This window comes from Chlorocebus sabaeus, chromosome 17, assembly GCF_047675955.1.
Source record: "Chlorocebus sabaeus isolate Y175 chromosome 17, mChlSab1.0.hap1, whole genome shotgun sequence".
NCBI classification, from domain to species: domain Eukaryota; kingdom Metazoa; phylum Chordata; class Mammalia; order Primates; family Cercopithecidae; genus Chlorocebus; species Chlorocebus sabaeus.
In genome coordinates, this window is record NC_132920.1 from 2632369 (window position 1) to 2655804 (window position 23436).

Below are 23436 nucleotides of genomic sequence, written 5' to 3' on the forward strand. Positions count from 1 at the left end.
TTTGGGCAGGTCAGTGAGCCTTCCTGGGTCTGTAAAGTGGAGGAAATAGTACCTACCTCATGGCTGACAGTGAGACTTTAAAGGCATCAGAATAGGTGCACCTCTCCTCGTCCTCTGCGCATGCTCTCCCCCACCTCTGCTCCAGCCAGTACTGTGGCAACCAGCTCCACGGAGGTGTAGTCTGAAAGTGCTTCACCTCAGGCCACCGCATTACGCCCTCTTTCCAGGGTTCTCTGGCATTGCGGCGGGACCTTCTTGGGAACTGGCATTTAGGCATATGCAACTGAAAATGCCAGGGGGACAGTCACCCCGCAAGACCCCCCGATGGTGGAGATGGCGCCCAGGGAATCAGTGCCAGTGCCTGCATCAGTCCTATGGGTGGGCGGCTCTGAGGTCATCCTATCTGAAGTAGGCAGCTTGGCAACTCAACCTTGCTGGGGCTTCTCTCCTTCCCTGTTTCATACTCCTCAAGCCCCTACACCTATTCCCTGGAGTCAGTTCACAAAACAAGCCACCCTCATGTGTGCTTGGGCTCTGCTTTCCGGTAGGAACTCAGGAATGACATCGCAGAGACGTGGTGCTGGGCACGAAAGAAATCCTACATAAACTTTACCTGTTACCTATTTTCTATACTAAACGCTGCCTATGATCTGCCTTCTCCGTGTCTGCTGTCTTGAGGGAAGTGGTCTTTGTTGTCACCATGTGGTGGGCAGAAAATGAGAAATAAGTGAAAGGGTCGAATACCACAGGGCAAAGACCTGGAATAGCTTCCTGAGTCGGGTGTCCAGAGACTGATTTTGGGCCACTTCATTGCAAGAGACTTTAGGTGGTTTTAGATCATACAGTAACAATCCATTTTTAAAACTTATGTGTGTGTTATTGTGCATTAGAAAATCTATAAATAAAACATCAAAACCATGATTTCACTTTATTTTTGCTTTGATTAAAAATGTCTTAAATGACTCGACATATGAAAAATATTAACAGGAATAAAGATAGCACGTAAATATAGCAAAAATCATGATAGTGGTGTGTGAAAATAAGATCTGGAAAACGAATAGATAAACGTGCATTTTATGACCATTAGGTTTTAGGTAAGTGGATAGGATCGTAGTTTGGGCATCTATATTTAGGGACTTTGTTATCAAGTATGCTAACCATTCTCTTACTTGGAAACACAGACTTGATTTGCAACATTTGTGTTTTTGACAATGTTGTTTTAACTTTCAGAGAGAGCAAATAAAGATCTTTTTCTCATGTTAAAACAACAGAAATGGCATAAAACTATCATAATTTTAATTACTCTAAGAAGCTGAAACAACATAGACATAAGTATGACTCATCTGTGCATTTGGTCAAGGACACTCAGAATTTACGTGGGCAGGTATCTACACACAGTACATTGGAAAACCTTTTTATTGCTCTCTGTCTTGAATGGAGATAGAGCACATTCATATCATAAATAGGATTCACTGATACCGCGACAAAAGATAGTTCTTAAAACTGCTATGCTGGTAGATATTTCAAAGACAATAGTTTGCTCACATTTCTGAATATCCATTAGCAATAAGAAAAGCTATGAGGACATGTACACTCTAATTTAAAAGAGATTTCTTTATGGCTAAAAAGTTGCAAAAACATTCTGAAATATACATCTACAATACTCCTAATTAACTCACAGAACTTGTTGACTTTGTCACTGGGAAATGCTATGAGGGCTACAATCTTACAGCTTGAGTGAGTAACACATTTTTTTCCACATGGAAGATGAAGATGAAAGCCCTCATAGTACTTCCCATAGGAGAAATGTAGTCCCCTTGGCATCTCCCACAGGAGATACGACAAACAGCGAAAAATGATTAACCCTTGGGCCACAGTGACTGCCTAAAAACATAGACTTCACCATGATGCTAGGTCAGACCTGCAGAGAATTATAACATTTTGTGATTGCTTACTTAAAAAAAAAAACTCTTCCTTTCTTCCATGTCTTTCACTTTGTCCTCAACTAAGACAGATCAGATGATTGACAAGCCATTCCCAGACTGGGTAATTCCTCTTAATATGAACTTGATGCTCCAGAAATATTTGCTGTGGAAAGCTTCCCTGGGAAGGCTCAGGCCAGGGGGAAAGCCCGACTCCTCTCCAACTTCTGAACACCAACAAGAGGCAGAGTTAGTGGCTTCTTGTTGAATAAGAAATAAAGCCGGGCGCGGTGGCTCAAGCCTGTAATCCCAGCACTTTGCGAGGCCGAGACGGGCGGATCATGAGGTCAGGAGATCGAGACCATCCTGGCTAACACGGTGAAACCCCGTCTCTACTAAACATACAAAAAACTAGCCGGGCGAAGTGGCGGGTGCCTGTAGTCCCAGCTACTCGGGAGGCTGAGGCAGGAGAATGGCGTGAACCCGAGAGGAGGAGCTTGCAGTGAGCTGAGATCCGGCCACTGCACTCCAGCCTGGGTGACACAGCAAGACTCCGTCTCAAAAAAAAAAAAAAGAAAAAAAGAAAAAAGAAAGAAATACAGCATTTATACACAGGTATAGGGATAGATTGTCTAACTCCCCTAGAGAAATTTTTTTAACTGCATGCGTTGTCGATGGGCCAACAGCACCCCAGAGGAATGAAAATTGGTTCTTCTGGGGGGTGTGTGAAAAATATCTTACTCTTTTTACGTATAAAGCACAGATATACAAGCAAGGCATCAACAGGTATGCAGTATACATGTGGTATTAAAATTGAATGGGAGGAGTCAACTAAGGGGAAAAAACCCTAAAAGGTCTAGGAGGGGGTGGATGATAATGAAAAAAAGGCTGAGAAACGCTGCCATAAACCCACCTTCAGACAGAACAATGATCCAGACTGTTTTCCATAGTGCTTTCTAAACTGTTGTGTATAGTTTTAAAAATAATTTATCATATGCTAATTGATAAGAGAGCTAAATATGTGCAAAGAGCTGTCTTCCCAGAAGTGAATATCCTCTCTTGAAAAGTGCTGACATTCTTAGAATAGGAATTATTTCTCTTCTTCCAGAATTCTGCTACGCTCCTGACTGAATTCCGTTCTGGAATAGCTATGGTTTTACATGAAACGCATTATCAGGCAACGGCTCAAAGGAGAAAGCAGAGAAGGCTATGCTCAGAAGGGCTGATCACTGCATGTGCTGTGTTTGCGATCGATTTCTTAGTAAGAATAAAAGCACTTTTGCTTATGTTTTATTTTCTTTTCATAAGTCATATAAGAAGTAGGAGAATGAAGAGATACGGACATTATTTTTAGCTCTGACAAACAAAAACAGATCCCCAACTTTAATATGCACAGGGAATCCCTGCCTGTGAGGTTCCCCAAAAGTTGGTGCAAGTGTTTGAAAGGTTGAAATGTGCCACATGCCACTATTATTACCCCAACTGCCCCTAAGGCCAGGGTCCTGGGCAGAGATTCAGCCAGGGCATGCATTCCATTTTCTTTGGCAAGTGCCACTCCCAGGTTGGAAACATTCAAACAAAATGAATCTGTCTCAGAGCAAACTGATTTTACTACCTGCACGTCCTCAAGAGCAGGAGCCTGCCAGTGGCCTCCCCGGGTCATCACGAACCGGATCAAGCGCCAGAGAACTGAAGACGAGAGAAGGCACACGCTACCTACAACCCAGACGTCTTTTCTTCTGAGTGTGAAGTCCATTCTCTAGGAGCAGCTGTGGATGTCGCTTGGCTTATATGTTCCTTCCCTGCCCTGATCTAGCACCAGCACTTCTCAAGTAGTGTCACCCTTTGCTCTGCCCCAAGGAGTGGCTGTCACCGAATTACAGAGGGTTCTTGCAGAGTCCTGCTTGGATGTCTCCAGTTACATGATCAGCAAATAATCTGCCTCTTTAAAAGGAAAAATATGACGGCCTTGTGTGACAGATCTGAAACAGGTGTAGGGGCATCGGGAGACCTGCTGGCAATAATTTACAGCGCCGTGAACACGTGTTTGTTCCCAGTTCAAGGACAATTAGCACCACTGTATCTGGCATCTGCTGGCTGCCAAGGCTGGGCCACCGCCAGGGAGCTTTCTCCTGCCCTTACAGGGTGAGGAGCACAGGATGGGGGTGGGGAAATGCAACTTTAAAAATCACAAAACCTCTGCCCTCAGACTTGTTATTTTGAGATCTAAGTCATAGTCATTACGGGTGGTGCTGATGGTACAATTTCACAGCAGATGGTCAGGAAATGCCACCTGGTGTTAAATCCACCAACTGCAATCGAAATAGGAAGATCCACACTTTACTCCAACCCACTCCATCCCTCTGCACATCCTGTTCATAAATATTTTGCTTTGCTTGGTCTTGGGGGCGTTTGTACCAGCCATTTAAACACTCCAGGGACTGTGTGGTCCTGAGTCTGCCGGGGCCGTGCTTGTTTCTACTCTCACAGCTTTGGGATACTCCCTGGTTGGGATATGGAAGAACTTAAGCCAGGTTTTAAAAAAGAATTACTCCCTATGACGGCAGGCTTTTAAACACAAGTCAGCAAGGGTTAGGATCAATTCAGGCGCGGATGTGGAACGGTGGGCCACGCTGACATATTTTTGTAGAGTGAGTATTCACAACCTGTGTCCTACTGTTGTGCTTGGGACCATGCCTTTTGGCTGGAGGATGAGTGACTAGGGGTGAACAGGAAGGAGGGGAAAACCAAGGGACGAGGAGGTGAGCACAGACAACCCCGGGCCTCAGCTGCAGGGATGGGGGTGGTACACGGAGGAAAGCAGTGAGAAGCACACAGGGCCGAATGGTTGACTGGGAGTATTACCGGGCACACCTGTGTTTCATTAAGCACGCAGAGGGGTGTGGTGGTGTATATGAGACAGAGATCCTACTAAATATTCAAGTACATCTGAGGGAAATACAACACAAGGGCTATTTGCTATATAGATAACAGAGAACTGACAAAAGAAAAAAACCCGGATTCAATTGTACAAAAATAATACTAATTACAGTTATGAAACCTGTTCATCATTTATAACTTAATGGTATGGACACAGTAGCTATCAAGCTCATCACTCATGTGAGTCAGACCAATTTGAAAATTTTACATGATTTCAACACCACGCCATGTATGTGTGTTTAGATCTAGTTTATTATGGCCTATGGTTATCTGCTGAAAACTTTTAAAATTTTATATGGTAGGTAGAATTTAGGTGATTTTGAACAGCCTTTGGAACATAATAGAATGAGAAAAGTCACTAGAAAACAGAATAAAAAGGAAAGTAGGAAAAATAGGCCACGCACAGTAGCTCATGCTTATAATTCCAGCACTCTGGGAGGCCAAGGCGGGAGGATCACTTCAGCCCAGGAGCTCAAGACCAGTCTGAGCAACACAGGCAGACCCCTGTCCCTACAAAAAAACACAAAAAGTAGCCATAGGTGGTGGTGCATGCCTAGACCCAGCTACTTGGGAGGTTGAGGCAGGAGGATCACTTGAGCCAGGGAGGTCAAAGCTGCAGTGAGCCGAGATCACACCACTGCACTCCAGTCTGGGTGACAGAGTGAGACTCTGTCTCAAAAAAAAAAAAGAAAGGAAACAAACAAGAAAAATTAAAAGAGGCCGGGCGTGGTGGCTCAAGCCTGTAATCCCAGCACTTTGGGAGGCTGAGGCGGGTGGATCACGAGGTCAGGAGATTGAGACCATCCTGGCTCACACGGTGAAACCCCATCTCTACTAAAAATAAAAAAAATTAGCCAGGCGAGGTGGTGGGCGCCTGTAGTCCCAGCTACTTGGGAGACTGAGGCAGGAGAATGGCGTGAACCCGGGAGATGGAGCTTGCGGTGAGTGGAGATCGCGCCACTGCACTCCAGCCTGGGCGACAGAGCGAGACTCCATCTCAAAAACAAAAACAAAAACAAAACAAAACAAAAAAACAAAAAAAAAAATTAAAAGAACACGAACTTAAGTAGAAGGAAGAAAAGTAGGCTATGAAGTGTTTCATAAACTCAATAAAACATAGAGGAAAGAAAGAAGATAGTTAAAAATAAATTCAGTAGAAGAAACATAAAAGAAACAGAAAAGTCTGATTAAAAGCAGGAAAAAAAAGAATCTGAGTTTTATCAAACTATTTTAACAAATACAAGTCGTTAAATCTATATAAAATTCGTCCCCTATTGGGACTGGAGAGTACTTCCAGACTCTAAAGAAATTGCACAGAAAGATTCCAGAACAAAACTTTCATGTCACCAGAGAGCCTGAAATTGAGAGTAAATTCTTTCCAGTGCGCCACAAGGGATGTTCCTACTGTGATTAGCCGTGCTAATCTTCTCAAAGAGAGGAGGGATGAGAGAGAAAGGGGACTAGGTGGAGAAAATCGACAAGCATTTTTTTATAGTCCCTGGAGAGAAAAGAGTGGCATTTTAAAGATTTACTGCTGCCCAGCAGAAGATGAAGACGTGTTAATCTAGCTCTGTCTGCATACCTGAAGACATCTGAGCTGCCGGAATGTCCTTCTCCACCCACCCACTGCCAAGCCTGCTGGCTGCCCTGGCACCCACCAACTGGGCAGGCAGGGGCTCCAGGCCATGGAGAGGAGAACTCTGTGCCTCTAACACGTGCACCTATCCATTCTCCACGTGGACGCAGAGAGACAGGAAAATTTATTGCAGACATCTCTAGGCCCTTCTCCATTTACAAGTAAGAAATTGAATGGATACATGGAGCTCCCAGTGACTCCTTCCCACCTTCCGCAGAGTGTCAACTGCAGGACCGAAGCCAGGAGGCCCGAGTTTCAGAAAGGATATGAGACTTACTACAAAGGACATTCTCTGATGGTTTCTAGGGGTTAAATTACAGTCTCAAGTTTTCCCTCAAAAACACCCTAAAAATATTTAACTTCCAAATTATCAACTTCTGGAGGCAGTTTGCTATCACAAAAGTGATATCCCTACATATATTTATGTTCCAACTTAGCACTATCTAACTCTTTTTTTTTATCTTCAGAAACAGAGTCTTGCTCTGTTGCCCAGGCTGGAGTGTAGCAGTGCAGTCATAGCTCACTGCAGCCTTGAACTCCTGGGCTCAAGCAATCCTCCTGCCTCAGCCTCCCAAGCATCTGGGACTACAGATGTGTGCCACCATGCCTGGCTATTTTATTTGTTTTGTTTTTTTTTTTATTTTTGTAGAAATAGATGTCTCACCATGTCACCTGGGTTGGTCTCAAACTCCTGGCCTCCAGTGATTCTCCTGCCTCAGCCTCCCAAAGTGCTGGGATTACAATATGTGTGAGCCGTGCGTCCACTCCCGCCTCAGCCTCCCAAAGTGCTGGGATCACATGTGTGAGCCATGCGTCCACTCCCGCCTCAGCCTCCCAGAGTGCTGGGATCGCAAGTGTGAGCCATGCGCCCACTCCCGCCTCAGCCTCCCGGAGTGCTGGGATCACACATGTGAGCCACGTGCCCACTCCTGCCTCAGCCTCCCAGAGCGCTGGGATCACAGGTGTGAGCCGTGCGTCCTTGCGTCCAGCTTCTCTCACTCTTTAGAGTGTTGCCCATTTATAAAAATTGTATCACAGAATTTGGAGAAAAACAGTACTTGAAAGATAACGAAATTCATATAAACTATTACAGTTAGTTGATGGATTTCAAAGTTATCCAAGAAGAATATTTTTTCTTCTCTGTCCTACCGAAATTAATAAACAGAAAAAATTATCCTGTTTGTACCACTAAGAACCCTAATGAGAAAGTCATGTCTCACTTGATTTTGCCTGTAGATAATTCTACTTGGTCTATATTGAACTCACGGGGAAAGCAGAAGTCTCAAAAAAATCTGTTTCAATCTGACTCATTCTCCAGCACATTTTGTCATTTCTTACTCACTTACAATAAAAAGCCTCCTAGACCTTTTATATACAATATCTCTATTTCATTGTCTGTTGCATTGTTAGAAACGCCCTTGCTACCTGAATAGTGTTTTTTAGAACAGTAGGTGGGCAAAGAAGGATGTTTTCCAGACCTGCCTGATAAGAATCACTTGCTCTGATTATCAAAAATAATGGTTCCCAGCCCTCAACCAGAATTCACGTAAACAGATCTGTTTGTTCCAAAAACACTTTTGGTGCCTATTTGTTCCTGTTACTGGGAAAGCAACTGAGAAAACATGAACAAATAACACAAAGTCCCAACGTTAAGGAGTCTTGTCTAGAGAAAAGTGATCAACATGTTCAAAACCACTGCATGTGCTGGAATGAAGGCATGGGCAAAATGCTCGATGCTCCCACCGGGCAAGGAGCCAATGGATGATGGGCTGGAACTGACCGCGCCAAGGCAGGGGAGGGAATTGATGCTGCTGCTAACACATGTTAAATGTTTACTCTAGTGACAGACACTAGGTGGCATGCTTTACAGACGTGATCACACTTCATTTTCACAACTACTAGTATCTCACTAATTCAGATGGGGCAAGCCCTTGGCTAAATTAATATTGTTCCCAAGAACAAGCAGCTGGAATTGGGCTCAGAGCTCTGGTTCTGCACAGAGGAGGATACGAGGCCCCCAGTCATGCCATCAGCAAGTCTTTCTTGTCCCTTCTCTGAACTTCACTATCAACAGCTCTGCCATCTACCCCGTGAGGAACTCAAGGTCTGGAGGAAAGGAGAAACTTCTTCTGGCAGAAAGGTTGTGCCTCTCACAGCCCTTTTCTGAATTTCAAGCCCAAATTCATCATGTTAAAGGATTCTTCTTCATTTCCGCAAGCTGACTGTATAACTCCTAAGCCACTAACTATAAAGTGAAGTAGACTGCTGGCAGAAATGCAGCTTCAAAGGCCTGCTAATTATTTACCAAACACAATTGTATAGTTGATACGCACGCTTCTCGGTGAAGCAAAATGGAATGGTGCCTATTCATAAACTTTCTTTAATTGTACTCACAAGTACAAAACAGAATTTGGAAAGAGTTGATATATGGCTCCATGACATTAGAAAAGATAAGACAGAGTGAATATTTTGAGGAGACTAAATTAGCACATGATTACCTCATTATGTTCAGGTCTTGAATCCTGGTCCCTAGAATTTTCTTCCAGAAAATGCTTCACTTTCTCCACCTCTTCCCTGCACTGAAAAAAGGCCATTTTCTCCAGCTGGTTGCTGTTGTAACATGTGTTGAATTCTTCCAGCCTCTTCACTTTTAACATCTTAGTAGTGAGTCCAATTAAGCTACTTTCTGGAGTGTGGTTTTCGTCTCCCTCTGTCTCCGATTTATAAATCAAGACACAATTATGACTCTTCAGTGCTTCTTTCTCTTGACTGCAGAGAAAGGAAACACAGAAAGTTCTCATCACTTATTCACACATTTGACTTCTTGGGAAAATGATCAGTGAGAATTTGGAAGTCTCTTCTGTTTAAACTGGAGAGAGGATCCAAAATTAGGAAAAGAAATACTAACATTCATATTGAGTTTCCAACATTGGAACTTTAAAAGGAAAAAAATTTTTTTTACTTTAAAATTACAAAAGCAAACAGTAAGAAGCAATGTCAAGTTTCACTGGATGATGAAATATGCTCCTCATTGCATAAAATAAGCTGCAGATCAAGTGGCCAGTTTAAATGCAAAATATAAAGTATCTTTGGGCTTAATTGGAACCGCAGGTTTTGCAGCCCAGTGGGAAGGGCTTGTCACAGAAGGGGTCTCTCCTGCTTCCCCTGGCCTCCCTCTCCAGAGGGATCTCCCGCAAATGAGTCCTTTTCCAGATCTCTTCTCTACCTATGCCTTAAAATGTGTGGTGTTCATTTGTGAAAAGAAATTTGTTTCCTTACAGTCCTCTCACATGGACAGCACACCCAGATACCTTTCTTTGCCTCTGCATGAACAGCTATGTACCGAGAAGTTCAGAGTCTTTTCACTTTCCTTAAAATACTTTCCTCACAAATGAAGCAATGCAGAATACATAATACACTTTGATACTAGAGACATATACACATGTCTATATGTACCCATCACTTGATTGCATAGAGATGCAGGGAGATGGAGAGAGTAGAATTTGTGCTGGTTCCGCATGGCTGACAACTGAGGCCCCCTGGTGGACATTTTCCGAAAAGCGCCTCTTCCAGCGTTTTCTCAGCTTAAAAACCATATTGTGATTCTCACCACAAAACTTAATATTTTGTTTTCTCAGCTCCTACAGTAAAATGACACTCTTCAGTTCCAAAGTGTTTAAAGTTCACTGCTCTAAAAAATTATATTTATCCACATAAGGAGCTTACATTCAAATAAAAATGCAAACATTAACACTATCAACCAGAGCTCTACAGATACATCACAGACTATGCTTAGCATTCTTTCAAATTGCCCTGAAAAAAATTATTAAAATAAGGAAACAAATGCATGGCTATTCCTAAGGCAAACTACAACTAAAATACTATGGTTAATTGCAGATGAAACTCAAATTGGATCAGGAAGCCACACAAAATTAATGTATTAAAACAAAAGTTTAGGTTTAAGATACAATAATTTTGCAAAGACATATTAAATATCAAGCTCTACCTGAAGTTTGGTACAATTGGTTATTGAAGGTAACTTACAAAAAAGGGAAGGAGATTTGAGAGGTTATAACAATAAACAAAGATAATTACCATTGATAGGATAACATCGAAGAGCTTGAGCCATTCCAAGTGTAGAGCATACGTTCCAGAAGATAAACAGAAATTTTGCAGAATTCAAACTGACTATGGAAGTCTCTGGTGACAGTTTTGACTCTCAGTCGTATAAATCTTCTGAAAAGACAAGTGTCCACTACGAGAGGAAGTATCTTCTCTCTGAAATGCCACTTTGAGCCTCTGTTTAAATTAATATGGCTCTTGATCTCATGTTGCTCAGCTGTCGCCTTCTTAGTCAGATGGGGAAGAATATTAATTTTAGACACCAGGCTTTTCAAGGCCAATGGCTCCATTTCAGAGGTCAGGTAAGGAGAGGATAAACCGGGAACACTGGATGAAATATCACCTTCACCTTTCCCTCGTATCATTGTGTCAATACTCCTGGATTTACAAAGCTAGATTTGTCCTCAGCAATCATCTGCCTGGACCTTCTGCCCCTTTCAGACTCAGGATTATTTAAGTGCTCGTTAAATTTCCCCCAGTCGGGGAAATGCCAGGTGTGGCAACCCCACAGCCACCTCTGTTTGCCCATCTTATGCTTTCAGCATATCCAACTGTAATATAGAAGATCTTCTGAAAGCAGTCAGCAAGTTTGTTTTAATTTTCTCAGTTCTTAAAGATGTTTGCAAAGTCTCCAACCATTTACAGCTCTAGGAAAAGGTCAAAGGCACAGGCATCCAGGAAACAGGAATAAATTTTTCATAAACTTTCCTTAAGCAACACTAGGACTTCCCCCGTAGTTTTTTGCACAGACCAAGAAAGGGGCGTGTCAGCCCACCTGACCAACTCTCACAATAGCGCATCCCTCGATTCACTGAAGTGACATAAAACCTTAATTGCCCAGAGGCTGGACTTTGCACTCTAGACAACTCTGCAATTTTTCAGGGCCTGGCCAATTGTCACCTCTTATTTGGAGCCTGTGCTAGCCCCTCTATGCCCCATTATAACACCAGCCTCTGCTGCTCTTCTGTTTCTTAAAAAAAAAAAAAAAAATCCTTATTTTTATTTCAGATCAATGCATTCCACGTGAAATAAAAACACACATTTTTCCATTTTATGTAGTGTTAGTGAATTATATCAAAATCTTTTTTAAAACACAAAACGCTTGTTATTTTTCAGATTAGAGAGCTTTGTTCTTCAGGAAAAGTAATGAAGTGGAACTATAAATTTGTGAGAGATAAATTATCTGACAAAATTATTATATAAAGACTAAGCTGGTTTGAGGTTACCAATTTTGTTAGTATAATTAAATTGCGTAGAAGTACTGATAAGGCAACAAATGCCCTGCCAGAAGCCAAATGTGTGTGGGCTGCTGCTGATCCAACCACATCCTCCACCCAGACCACCACCGCGCAGAAGCAGACTTGCCCTCTCCTTGGCTCCAGCAAACCAACCGCAGGCTCGAGTGAGCCAGAGGCCAGGAGAATCTGCTCCTTTGCTTATTTTTTTGTAATAAACTTTTCCTTTTAGAGTAGTTTTACGTCTATAGAAAAGGGGCAAAGGTAGCTCAGAGTTCCCCTTGCCCTGCACCCCGAATCCTCCGTTTTTAGCATCTTACGTTGGTCTGTTATACTTGTCACAATTAATGAACCGTGGTGAACATTATTATTAACTAAACTCAATACTTTATTGTTGTTGGGTTTTTTTCCCCCCAAATGCCCCTTTTCTGCTCCAGAATCCCTTGCAGGATTCCACATTACATTTAGAATCAGTAGGATTTATGACAGATTGGGTATGGGGTGTGAAAGAAAGATGGTAGACACCTTTGCAAATTTTCTCCTGAGCACTTGAAAGAGACAGTGAACATTAACTGAGATGGAGAAGGCCATGGGAAGGGCAACTCTAGAGGGAAAGGTCAGGCATGAAGTCTCTGGCAAGCCCAAGCCTATTAAACGTTCAAGTTGAGTAGGCTGTGGAGATAGAAACTGGAGTTCAGGGGAGGGGTGTAGGCTGGAGAAAAGAATTTGGAAGGCATCCACATATAGATATTTCCATGCACAATATACATTCAATACATATTTGATTAATTACTAGACAGAATGATCTTTAATTGTGTCTACTTGCCCTAAAAAACAAGTCAATTAAAATAATCCATGCTACTCATCTTCTAAAATTAGTGTCTGGTTCTGGTTGTCTGGTTCTGCTACATCACATTGTTCCCAGCTTCTGATGGCAGACAGGACAAGCACACTGCTGGCACAACACTTGACCACAAAAAAACAAGTTATACATGCATCATCATTCTGGTCTATCCACCGAGCCTCGGGACCCTCAGTCCATACCCACAAAATGTTGTGTATGCTTAAAGATGCTCTTACACCAGGAAAAATCCATTAGTGAGGAATATGAGCAGGCCCAGAATCATTTTTCCAGTATCTGCATATTTTGGAGTTACACTTCTTTAAAAAATACCAACATCAGGAAAATAGCACCCTACAGAGCCATGGGAAAGAATCCCTTGATTCTTTTCAAGGAGCATTTCCGTTAGCTGAGTAAGAGTCTGTGCTGTCAAAGGAGCCACATGAAGAAACATCATCGATAGCTCTTGTCTCCTGGTTGGCTTTGAAACCCGGCTGGATTACACTACGAGTTTTTGTTTCCACACAGCATTCTGAATGTTTCCAGAACAAGGCCTCTTGAATGTTTACACACAAAAGTGGAGCAACAGCACAAATACGAAAATGCAAATAAAAAGCTACTGCATCCCTGTTATCCACATTAAAATAGAACTTCCTTACTTTCAAAAATCACCACTGAAAATGACCCATAAAAACAAAAATTGATAAATTGCACTTCCTCAAAATTCAAAACGTTTGCCTTTGAAAAGACACTATTAGGAAAATGAAAAGACCAGCTACAGATGTGTAGAAAGTACTGTGAAGTCACATATTTAACAAAGGACTGTGTCCAGCATATACAACTTAATAATAGTATGACAAAACATTCCAGTTTTTTAAATGGACCAAAGATTAAAACAGACCTCACCAAAGAAGATATAAAAATGGTTAATAAGCACATGAAAAAAATGTTCAAAATCAGTTATCAGGGAGATGCAAATTAAAACCACAAGGAAACATCATTTCACACCCACTAGGAGAGCTATAATAATAATGAAAAAATAAAAATAAAAGATAGGTTGGGTGTAGTGGCTCACACCTGTAATCCTAACACTTTGGGAGGCCAAGACAGGAGGATCACTTGAGTCCAGGAGTTTGAGACCAGCCTGGGCAACATAGTGAGACCCCATCTCTACCAAAAAAAAAAAAAAAGAAAAGACAGAGAAAAGCAAGTGTTGACAAGGATATGGAAAAACTAGAACCCTCACCAAATATGTTGATGGGAATATAAAATGGTACAAGTGTTTTATTAAAGAGGTTGGCAATTTCTTAAAAAGTTATTTCCTGTATGACGTAGAAATTCCTCTCCTAGGTATCTATATCCAAGAGAAATAAAAACATATGAACACAGAAACCATGGCACATGAATGTTCACAGCAGCATTATTCACAATAGCCAAAAACTGAAAACAACCAAAATGTCCATCAGATGGTTTGGGAACTGGGAAAGGATAATGTGGTATACTCATACAAATGGAACACTGTGTAATGAAAAGGAATGAAATACTGGCATCTACTACAACGTGGATGAGCAAAAACACTGTGCTAACTGAAAAAAAAAAAAGGCAGAAACATAGACCACAGATTGTACGATTCCATTTGTATGAAATGCCAAGAAAAGGCAAATCTATAGACATAGAAAGCAGACTGGTGGTTGCCTGGGGCTGGGTGCAGGAATGGGGGTTAATTGTAAGTAGAATCTTACCAGATGATGTGTTGTAGTGATGACCGTACAACTCATTCAGTTTCTTAAAACAGTGCAGAATTGTGCACTTGAGATGGGTGAATTTTATAATATGTAAATTATACTTCAATAGAGTCATTAAGAAAAAAGAAAACCCAATAATATGATTAACAAAAAGTAAGCTTGTTAAAAGGAGAGGAAAAAACTGAACACTTCGTGGCCATCTGTCCCCAGTGACCAAGGCTGGGATCCAGGGAAACATAAATTATATTCCACACTTGCCAGGTCCCCTAGGGCCAAAGAAAAGGAATGGTGAGCAGGAGACAGTTAAGACTCTCACACTTTTCTTCTCCTGGCATGAATATCACATAATATAAGATTTTGTAATTAACAGAAAAATTAATAGTAATTTAAAAAGTAATTTCCATCTTTTATTTTCTGCTTGGAGATAGGATACTTTGAGCAAGAAAGATAATGATGTTATAGAATATCCAGATTTATTTACAGGAAATTTTTATATTAGACCATTAAAACTTCTAAATGACAGCAATTAACTAAGTACTATGAAATGAAAAAATGAAAACAAAATAGGTTTTAAAATTAGATAAAAATATGGATTGGATCATTTAACAATTAATATTTTTCAGAAATATTACGTTTCAGTTTATTACCTCTATAGTGGCTACACAAATTGTTCCTTTAATTATATCCCTTAAACTTTCTAAGGGATATTTACACGCATAGTACAATGAATACCTATACATCCTTCACCCATATTCACCAAATGTTAGCATTTTCCATGTTTGCACTCTCTCTCTCTTTTGCGAGTAAGTTGCATATCTCATGAAACTTTACTCCTATATGAACTGGTATATTTCTTGAGAAAAAAGATACTTTCTCACAAACAGAATCTACTCAAAAATTACATAGTGCATTTAATCACCATGTCTTTTTAGTCTCCTTTTATCGATTTAGGAAATGGTCATTCCGTTTATTTTATTTTATTTTACTTTTTGAGACAAGATCTCACTCTGTTGCCTGCGCTGGAGTGCAGTGGTGTGAACACAGCTCACTGCAGCCTTGACCTTGGCTCAAGCGATCCTCCTGCCTCAGCCCTCCAAGTAGCTGGGACTATAGGCAGGCACCGCCACACCGGGCTAAGTTTTGTCTGTTTTGTGGAGATGAGGCTTCCTAGTCTCTCTCTCTTTTTTTGTAATCCTTCATGACATTGATATTTTTGAAGTCTTCAGACAAAGTGCTTCAAAAAATGTCTCTCAATTCTAATTTCCTGATTGTGTCTTCATGCTTGGAACCAGGTCACACCTGAGCATGAAAACTACAGAAGTGACACTGTATCTTTTTCAGAACATCACAAAAGGTAGCACATGATGTCGGTTTGTGCCATTATTCGTGATATTAAATTTGGTGACCTGATTAAGGTTGTGTCCACCAGACTTCTCAAATATAAAATTAACCCTTTTATTTTTGTGATTGATAAGTAACTTGTGGGAATTCATAGGTATCACGTTCCCCAACAATGCATCACCCAACTTTTCTCAGTATCTATTCTTGGGAGTCAGTGATTACCACAGTGACTGAAATGATTTTCTAATTCTACCATTTCTTCTATACTTATTAACTGGTATTCTTTTATAAAGAAGAGCTTTCCATCCCCATCCTGAACCTCACTCTTTTTAGTATCAGGATGAGCTCATGGCCTTTTAAAAACGGACATACACTCCCTACATTCTTTATTTTGATGCTCAAATTGTCCCATATTGGCCAATGGAAGCGCCTTTGAGCTGGATCCTATGTACTTCTGACATGTCATTATTATTTTTTGAGTACTTCCTTACTTTCAGTACTGTTTTCACCCTATTTCTGATTTCTGCCATTTCTTCAAGGAGCCCTCCTTCCTCTTAGGCAGAATGGTATTTAGAAATCAAGCCCTGGGCACCTGGAGTGTTTTTTGCTACAGGGGTGTCACTGCTCCTAGACACTTCAGAGGACAGAACGAGGAAATATAATTTTTTAAAAAAAATCATGAGTTCACACTCATATTGATATATTTCTAATTCCAACCCAACACCATAGGATTCTTTCCACCCTTTCCCCATACCACACACACAACCCCCTCCCACTGATTCTTTAAGTCTAAAAATTTTAAACATGAGAAAACACAAAATAAAATGCTTGCTACAAGGTAAAATTCATGCTACTGTTGTGACTATCCATTCTAAACGAGGAAAGTTGAAGTGTGTTCATTTCAAATATTTAACAATCCCATGCTACAGCATGAATCATCATTTTCTAGTTTCAGGAACTGGAGGAAGAATGTTTATATTTACGTTCTCGGGAATGCTTTCCTACCTTCTAAATTGGAAGTGGATTTCAGAGCTAGAATAAGCTCATGATAGTAACAGGGCATGAAATTACAGAAGTGCAAAGTCCAAGTCATGCTCTTCTGACCAAATGTTGGCCTCCTTGTCCCAAGAGGGTAAGGTTGAGAGGAGAAATTTTCCACGTGGAAAAACACTGCCATGAGGCATGCATTAATGGCTGATGGGCAGTTTGGTGAAAACACACTCTCAGAGGTGTGCCTTTCTTTTTTTAAATTAAAGATAAAAGTTGTATTTTTAGGTTGAAAATAAGTTGAGCTATTATGTAATGACTCATAATAGGTTGCTAGCTTTTATTCTACATGTCCAAAAGTATTGAAGAATCTGGGATACGAAAGGACTGTGGCAGCTCGTAAAATGGTAAAGAGCATTATAAGCCCCAGTTAGTATACGGAAAACATCTTCAGTGTGAATGCAGCCTGGGAGGGAGAGGGCAGATGGGCAGCCTTGTACACTTCCAGTTAAAACGTATACTGCTCTCATTTTTATGGAAGGCAACTTGGTCATGCCCTTTGACCCTGCAATCACATTTCTAAGAATTTCACCTCAAAGAAATAGAGTTGTACACAAAATATTATCTCTGAGGATATCATCACAACATTATTTGTTAGATATGAAACACTGAAATAGAACCAATGTACAAGAGTTAGTATAATAGATAGGATATTTCCATTAAAAAAAAAAAAACTAGCGTTATTGGTCATGTGTCAATTTTATAGTTAGGGAAAAAGGCACAGTAGATGCAATAGGATCCGAATTTTAACTAAAAAAAGATGCACTGTCAATCCACAGCAGATGAATGATAATACTGTGATCCATAGCTAAGTAGAGAAGATAGAGAAGATGGCTACACCAAATATGGCTTGTGCTTTCCTGGAGTTACCAGTTTTTCTAAAATAGAGAAGATGGCTACACCAAATACGGCTTGTGCTTTCCTGGAGTTACCAGTGTTTCTAAAATAAACATATAGTTCCTTCTTAATGTAAAAAAAGTTGCCAAAGTAAATTTCCCAGCCTAGTGGGAAAGTCGTGGACAGTGGAGACACACAGCCTAGGCCTGAGTTGAAGCTCTACTAGCTGTGTTGACTCAAGAGCTGCTCAGTCTTCCCGAACCTCAGTGTTTCTTATTTGTTAAGTGAGGATAACAACATTCACCTTATGGGGTTGTTGAGGAGTGAAAAATGAGATAAAAATGGTTGATGCATCAGAGAAACTTAATAAATAACAGCCTTTATGGTTATCATTGGTAATATTATTGTTATTCATGTTACCAAATCTCCTAAGAAATAAAAGGTTATTTGGCTGAAAAAATTAAAGCCAAGATTCTAAAGAGGAAAAATATTCTGGAGGAGCTCAGTTTTCTTAATCAACAGTGTAGCATCACTTACTGTTATTGTATACCAGGGGCTTAGCAGCTACAAGATGAAGTCACAGTAATTTATAATATTTTTTTCTTTTATCAGGACATATATATTAAATATATATATTACACATGTATATATGAAATACATATTTTTGATAATATAAATAACATAAAAATGTTATATAAGTATACATGATATATAATAAGATATATAACAATAAAAGATATAAAATGAAGTCACAGTAATTTAGAATATTTTTTCTTTTATCAGGACACATTAAATATATATATTACATGTGTATATATGAAATACAAATTTTTGATAATATAAATAACATAAAAATGTTACCTAAGTATACGTGATATGTAATATGTAAGATATATAACAATAAAAGATATATGTGTCTTTTATTGAAAGATATACATATGGAAAGTATATAAAACCATAAATACTATTTAATAAATAATTATAAAAGCAGTACTAATAAAGCCACCACCAGGTCAAGAATCCCCAAATTCAAAAATTCCATCCTTTTGTCCTTCCCAAGCTAACCACTAATCTGAATCTTTTAAATAATTTCCTTGATTTTTCTCACAATTTTACCATTTACATGTGCACTCTAAATATACACCTTTGCTTTGGCAGTTTTAGTTTGTTTGAATGTATTCATACTATTTGTATTATTTTCTTAAGTTTTTTTCCAGTTAAAACTGTCTTTGATCCATCATATTATTGTATATAATGTGTATAGATGTCTCGGTTAGTTTTCATTATTATGTAATATTTTGTTGTATGAATATTACAAAATGTATGTGTTTATTCACTGATGGACATTTGGCTGTTTTCCATTCGGGACTGCTGTGAACACCAATGTGCACACATGACGTACACACACTTAAATATGTATACCAATTTACACTCCCACCAGCACTATCAGAATTCTCCTGTTGCTCTATAGCTTTAAAAACACTTCGTTTTTGCTACTCTAGTGGGTGTGCAATAGTATATCATTTATAAATTTAAATTGCATTTCTCTGATTACTAAACAGTTGAAGGGTTTCTTTTTTGTTGTTATTTTTAGAGACAGGTCTTACTCTGTCACCCAGGTTGGAGTGCTGTGGCACAATTATAGCTCACTGTAGCCTTGAATTCCTGGCCTCAAGTGATCCTCCCGAGTAGCTAGGACCACTGGTGCACACCACCACCCCAAGCTAATTTTTAAAAAATTTTCTGTAGAGATGGAGGTCTCACTTTCTTGCCCAGGTTGGTCTTGAACTCCTGGGTTCAAGTGATCCTCCTGCCTTGGCCTCACAAACTGCTGGGATTACAGGCATGAGCCACTGTGCCCAGTCAACATGTTCTCAAATGCGTATTTGGTCACTTGGTCTCTGTTTTTTATGAAGTACATATTTATGTTCTTTACTCATTTTTAATTACATTTTCTACCATTTTCTTATCATTACGTAGGACTTATTCTACATCCTACACACTGTGCTTGACAGTAATGTGTGTTTAAGATGCCTTCTCCCCCTCTGTGCCTTCTATTTTCACTCTTGTAGTATCTTCTGATGAAATAGATGTTCATTTTTGTATAGTAAGATATATTAGTCTTTTCCTTTTGTGGTTAGTGCATTATTTTTTAAAAAAGAAACCTTTCCCCTCATCAATGATGTTTTTACCATTCAACATGATAATGGTGCTGGTTTGAGGGCAAAAAAACCCCAAAAAAACCGAAAACAAAAGCAATACAGTATAATAGCTATTTATATAGCATTTACATTGTATTAGGTATCAAAAGTAATCTAGAGATGATTTAAAATATATGAGCATATGTGCATAGGTTACAAAAAGTAATAGAAATAAAAAAGCAATACAGTATAATAACTACTTATATAACATTTACATTGTATTAGGCATCATAAGTAATCTAGAGATGACTTAAAATATATGGAGTACGTGCATAGTTTTATTAAGTTTTATTATAAAGGAGACACATAGGGTGAGGGGCAGGAGGGTCCCAGACATGGAGCTTCCACGACCTCTCCTTGTAGAATCCAGGCACACCAACCTCCCAGCACATCAGCATGTTCACAACCAGGAAGCTCCACTGAGCTTGTTTCCAGAGTTTTTATTGAGGTTTCACTGTGTAGGCATGATTGATTAAATTATTGGCCAAGCAATCAAATTCAATTTTTAGCCCCCAAGATTGGGCTGGTCCCAAGTTCCAACCTTAGGGAGCCACTAGGAGTTGCCTCATTAGCACTATAAAGGCATACCTAGCACTCAGGAGATCCCACAGGATTCTGAAGATCTGTGCCAGGAGCCAGGGAGAAAGGCTGAATATACTCCTTTTTAAACTATGAATATCAATGAAAAATCACTTAAAACTAACAAGAGTCCACAAAAAGGCCAAGTACAAAATAAATTAACAAAAAAGTCAATGTGTTTCTTTTATATCAATAAAGGGCAGTAAGAAAATAGAGTAAATAAAAGGTTCTACTTACAATAGTAAGAAAATATATAAAATGTGTTAGGATAAACAATACGAAATGTGGCATAGATTCCAGAAGATGTAGTGGAAAGTCAAGAAGAGAAAGGAATATGAGGTTGGGTTCGGGGGCAGTAATCAGAGTAGGAAGAATAGATAACCGTAGAACTAACTTTTAGGACGCTGACTAAAGATGGCAGGGATATGAGTCATGTGGGATTAACTGGACTCAACTGTCCAGCATGCCTTAGGTATGAACATGAAGGTGCAAGATGATGCCCAAAGATTCGCTAACAGTAGTAGGCTTATAAAATACCTGCTCATAAGCACTGCAGCCAGGCTGACTCTACTTGTGGTTACTGACACAAGGTCTATTTGCGTCACCACTGAATCTATCCTCCCCATTCTGACTCCGGGGAAGGAAGACAGAGAAGATGGTTACACACTTAAAAGTAAACCGCCGAGGCCAGCTGCAGACAGTTAAACAGTGAGGTATTAAAGGAGAAAATGGAAGCCTAGGTTTCTGCTTTACATTTATTTCATTTCCTGGGACCTTATACTATATGAGTTTAAATTTATTTGTATTTACGCTGATCCGAAAAGAAAGTTTAAGTTTGGTTGGCAAAGCAATCTAAGAGGAGGGGTGATTTTTGAAGTACGTTTTTTTCATTTATTTTTCTATCATCACCACCTAGTGGAGAAAACCTTGAACTTCAGACAGAGGGGGCTAGGGTTCAGGAAAAAATATTAATACAGGACCTACTGGGTGCCAAGCACTGTACTAAATACTTTCACATTGATAAGTTCATTTAATTCTCATGAAAGACTGTGAAGTAGGCATTCTTATTTCTCCTTTAGATTTGGAAACTGAGTCTGAGAAGTTATGTAGCTTGCCCAAGGTCACATGATGGACAGCTCAAAACCCGGGTTATTGAACTCAAGGTCTAGAGTCATTTTCACCTCGTAGGTCATCCAAATAGCTCAACTTCATCCATGCATGTGGCTATGGGAGTCAAACACACACACACACACACACAGACACACACACACAATCTTTGCTTTGTATTTTTCCTTTTTTTTATTTATATAATATAGATTAGAAAAGCACAAGTATAAAAAGAAAGTGGGATTATACTATATATATCAGGTTTTGTTTTTGTTTTTTGAGATGGAGTCTTGCTCTGTCACCAGGCTGGAGTGCAGTGTCGTGATCTTGGCTCACTGCAACCTCCACCTCCTGGGTTCAAGCAATTCTCCTGCCTCAGCCTTCCAAGTAGCTGGGACTACAGGTGCGTACCACCACACCCAACTCAGTTTTGTATTTTTAGTAGAGACAGGGTTTCACCATGTTGGCCAGGATGGTCCCCATCTCCTGACCTCATGATCCACCCACCTTAGCCTCCCAAAGTGCTGGGATTACAGGAGTATGTATTAGTTTTGTATCCTTAATTGTTACTCCCATAGTACACAATAGTTTCCCATGACAATACTTTTGAAAACACATATTAGGTAACAATAAAGTTGGACACAGAATTACATCTATATGCAACTATGCTGTCTAATCTTGAAACACATCTTACAAGACTAGGAAAAGGTGCTAAAATACTAACAATGATTACAAGTAGATTTTCCATAGCATGTATTATTTTTTTAAAAAAAGAAATTTTAGGCCTTACATTTATTAAAAGAGATTCAAGAAACTTCAGTTGTCTAGTTTGTTGTCATTATGTTAAAATTTTTTGGATGGGTTAAGAGTGATCACGTGTCCATATATTTCTATAAATGTTTAAAATCAGTGTAGTGTATTTCCAAATTTAGTAACACTTTTCTTGAAAACCTGTTTTGAGGTCGGCTCTAGGACTTCTTTTCCAAGAAGTACTTGCTTCTGTGATGCTCCTGTGATGGTCCTTCTGGGGAACAAATAAAAATAAAAACTCATGGCCGGGTGCGGTGACTCATGCCTGTAATCCCAGCACTTTGGGAGGCCGAGGTGGGTGGATCAACTGAGGTCGGGAGTTCGAGACCAGCCTGACCAACATGGACAAACCCCGTCTCTAATAAAAATACAAAAAATAAGCCGGGCGAGGTGGTGGGTGCCTGTAATCCCAGCTACTCTGGAGGCAGAGGCAGGAGAATCACTTGACCCCGGGAGGCGGAGGTTGCAGTGAGCCAAGATCGCACCATGGCACTCCAGCCTCGGCAACTAAAGGGAAATTGCGTCTCAAAAATAATAATAATAATATATAATAAATAAAAGGTCCAGATGCTCTTTTTGTACAATTTCAAATTATATGACGATTAAAGAAAGTTGAACTTGTTTCTCTAGCGTTTCTATTCATCTTATTTTTGAGCCTAACTTTCTTAGAAAAACTCTTAACCATCAAGCCAGGCGTGGTGGCTCAGCCTATAACCCTGACGACTCCAAAGGCTAAGGCGGGAGGGTCCCTGGCGTCCAGGAGTTCAAAGCTGTGGTGAGCTCCGGTCGCGACCCTGCACTCCAGCCTGGGCGACAGAATCTGCCTTTGCCCAGATTAAATAAAAATTCCACTTTTGCCAAATTTCAGAAAAGTCTTCATTCTCCCTCGTTTACCTCCTCTAGTTACCAAAAATGCATGTTTAAGATACATGTTTGAAAACGGGAGACTTACAGAAAAGCAGAAAATAAAATCACAGAACATGGTAATTCATTCAAAGATGCAGAATACCACACTTGTTTTAATCTGATATTCTTTCCATTTCTATCCCTGTCTACGACGTAATTGCACACGG

The 23436-nt window shown here is 39.9% G+C and overlaps 1 protein-coding gene across 1 annotated transcript in view; it reads right to left on the reverse strand.

Moving 5' to 3' along the window:
* The window catches only part of MYLK4 (myosin light chain kinase family member 4), an 89726-nt gene extending 78965 nt beyond the window's left edge, over window positions 1-10761 (reverse strand). The window contains exons 1-2 of the mRNA XM_073005615.1: window positions 10594-10761; window positions 8997-9267 (exon numbers count right to left, since the gene is read on the reverse strand). Of these exons, the coding sequence (XP_072861716.1) occupies window positions 8997-9267; window positions 10594-10643 (321 nt within the window). The 5' untranslated portion in view covers window positions 10644-10761. The remainder of the gene's footprint in view (window positions 1-8996; window positions 9268-10593) is intronic.
* Window positions 10762-23436: the final 12675 nt, after the last annotated feature.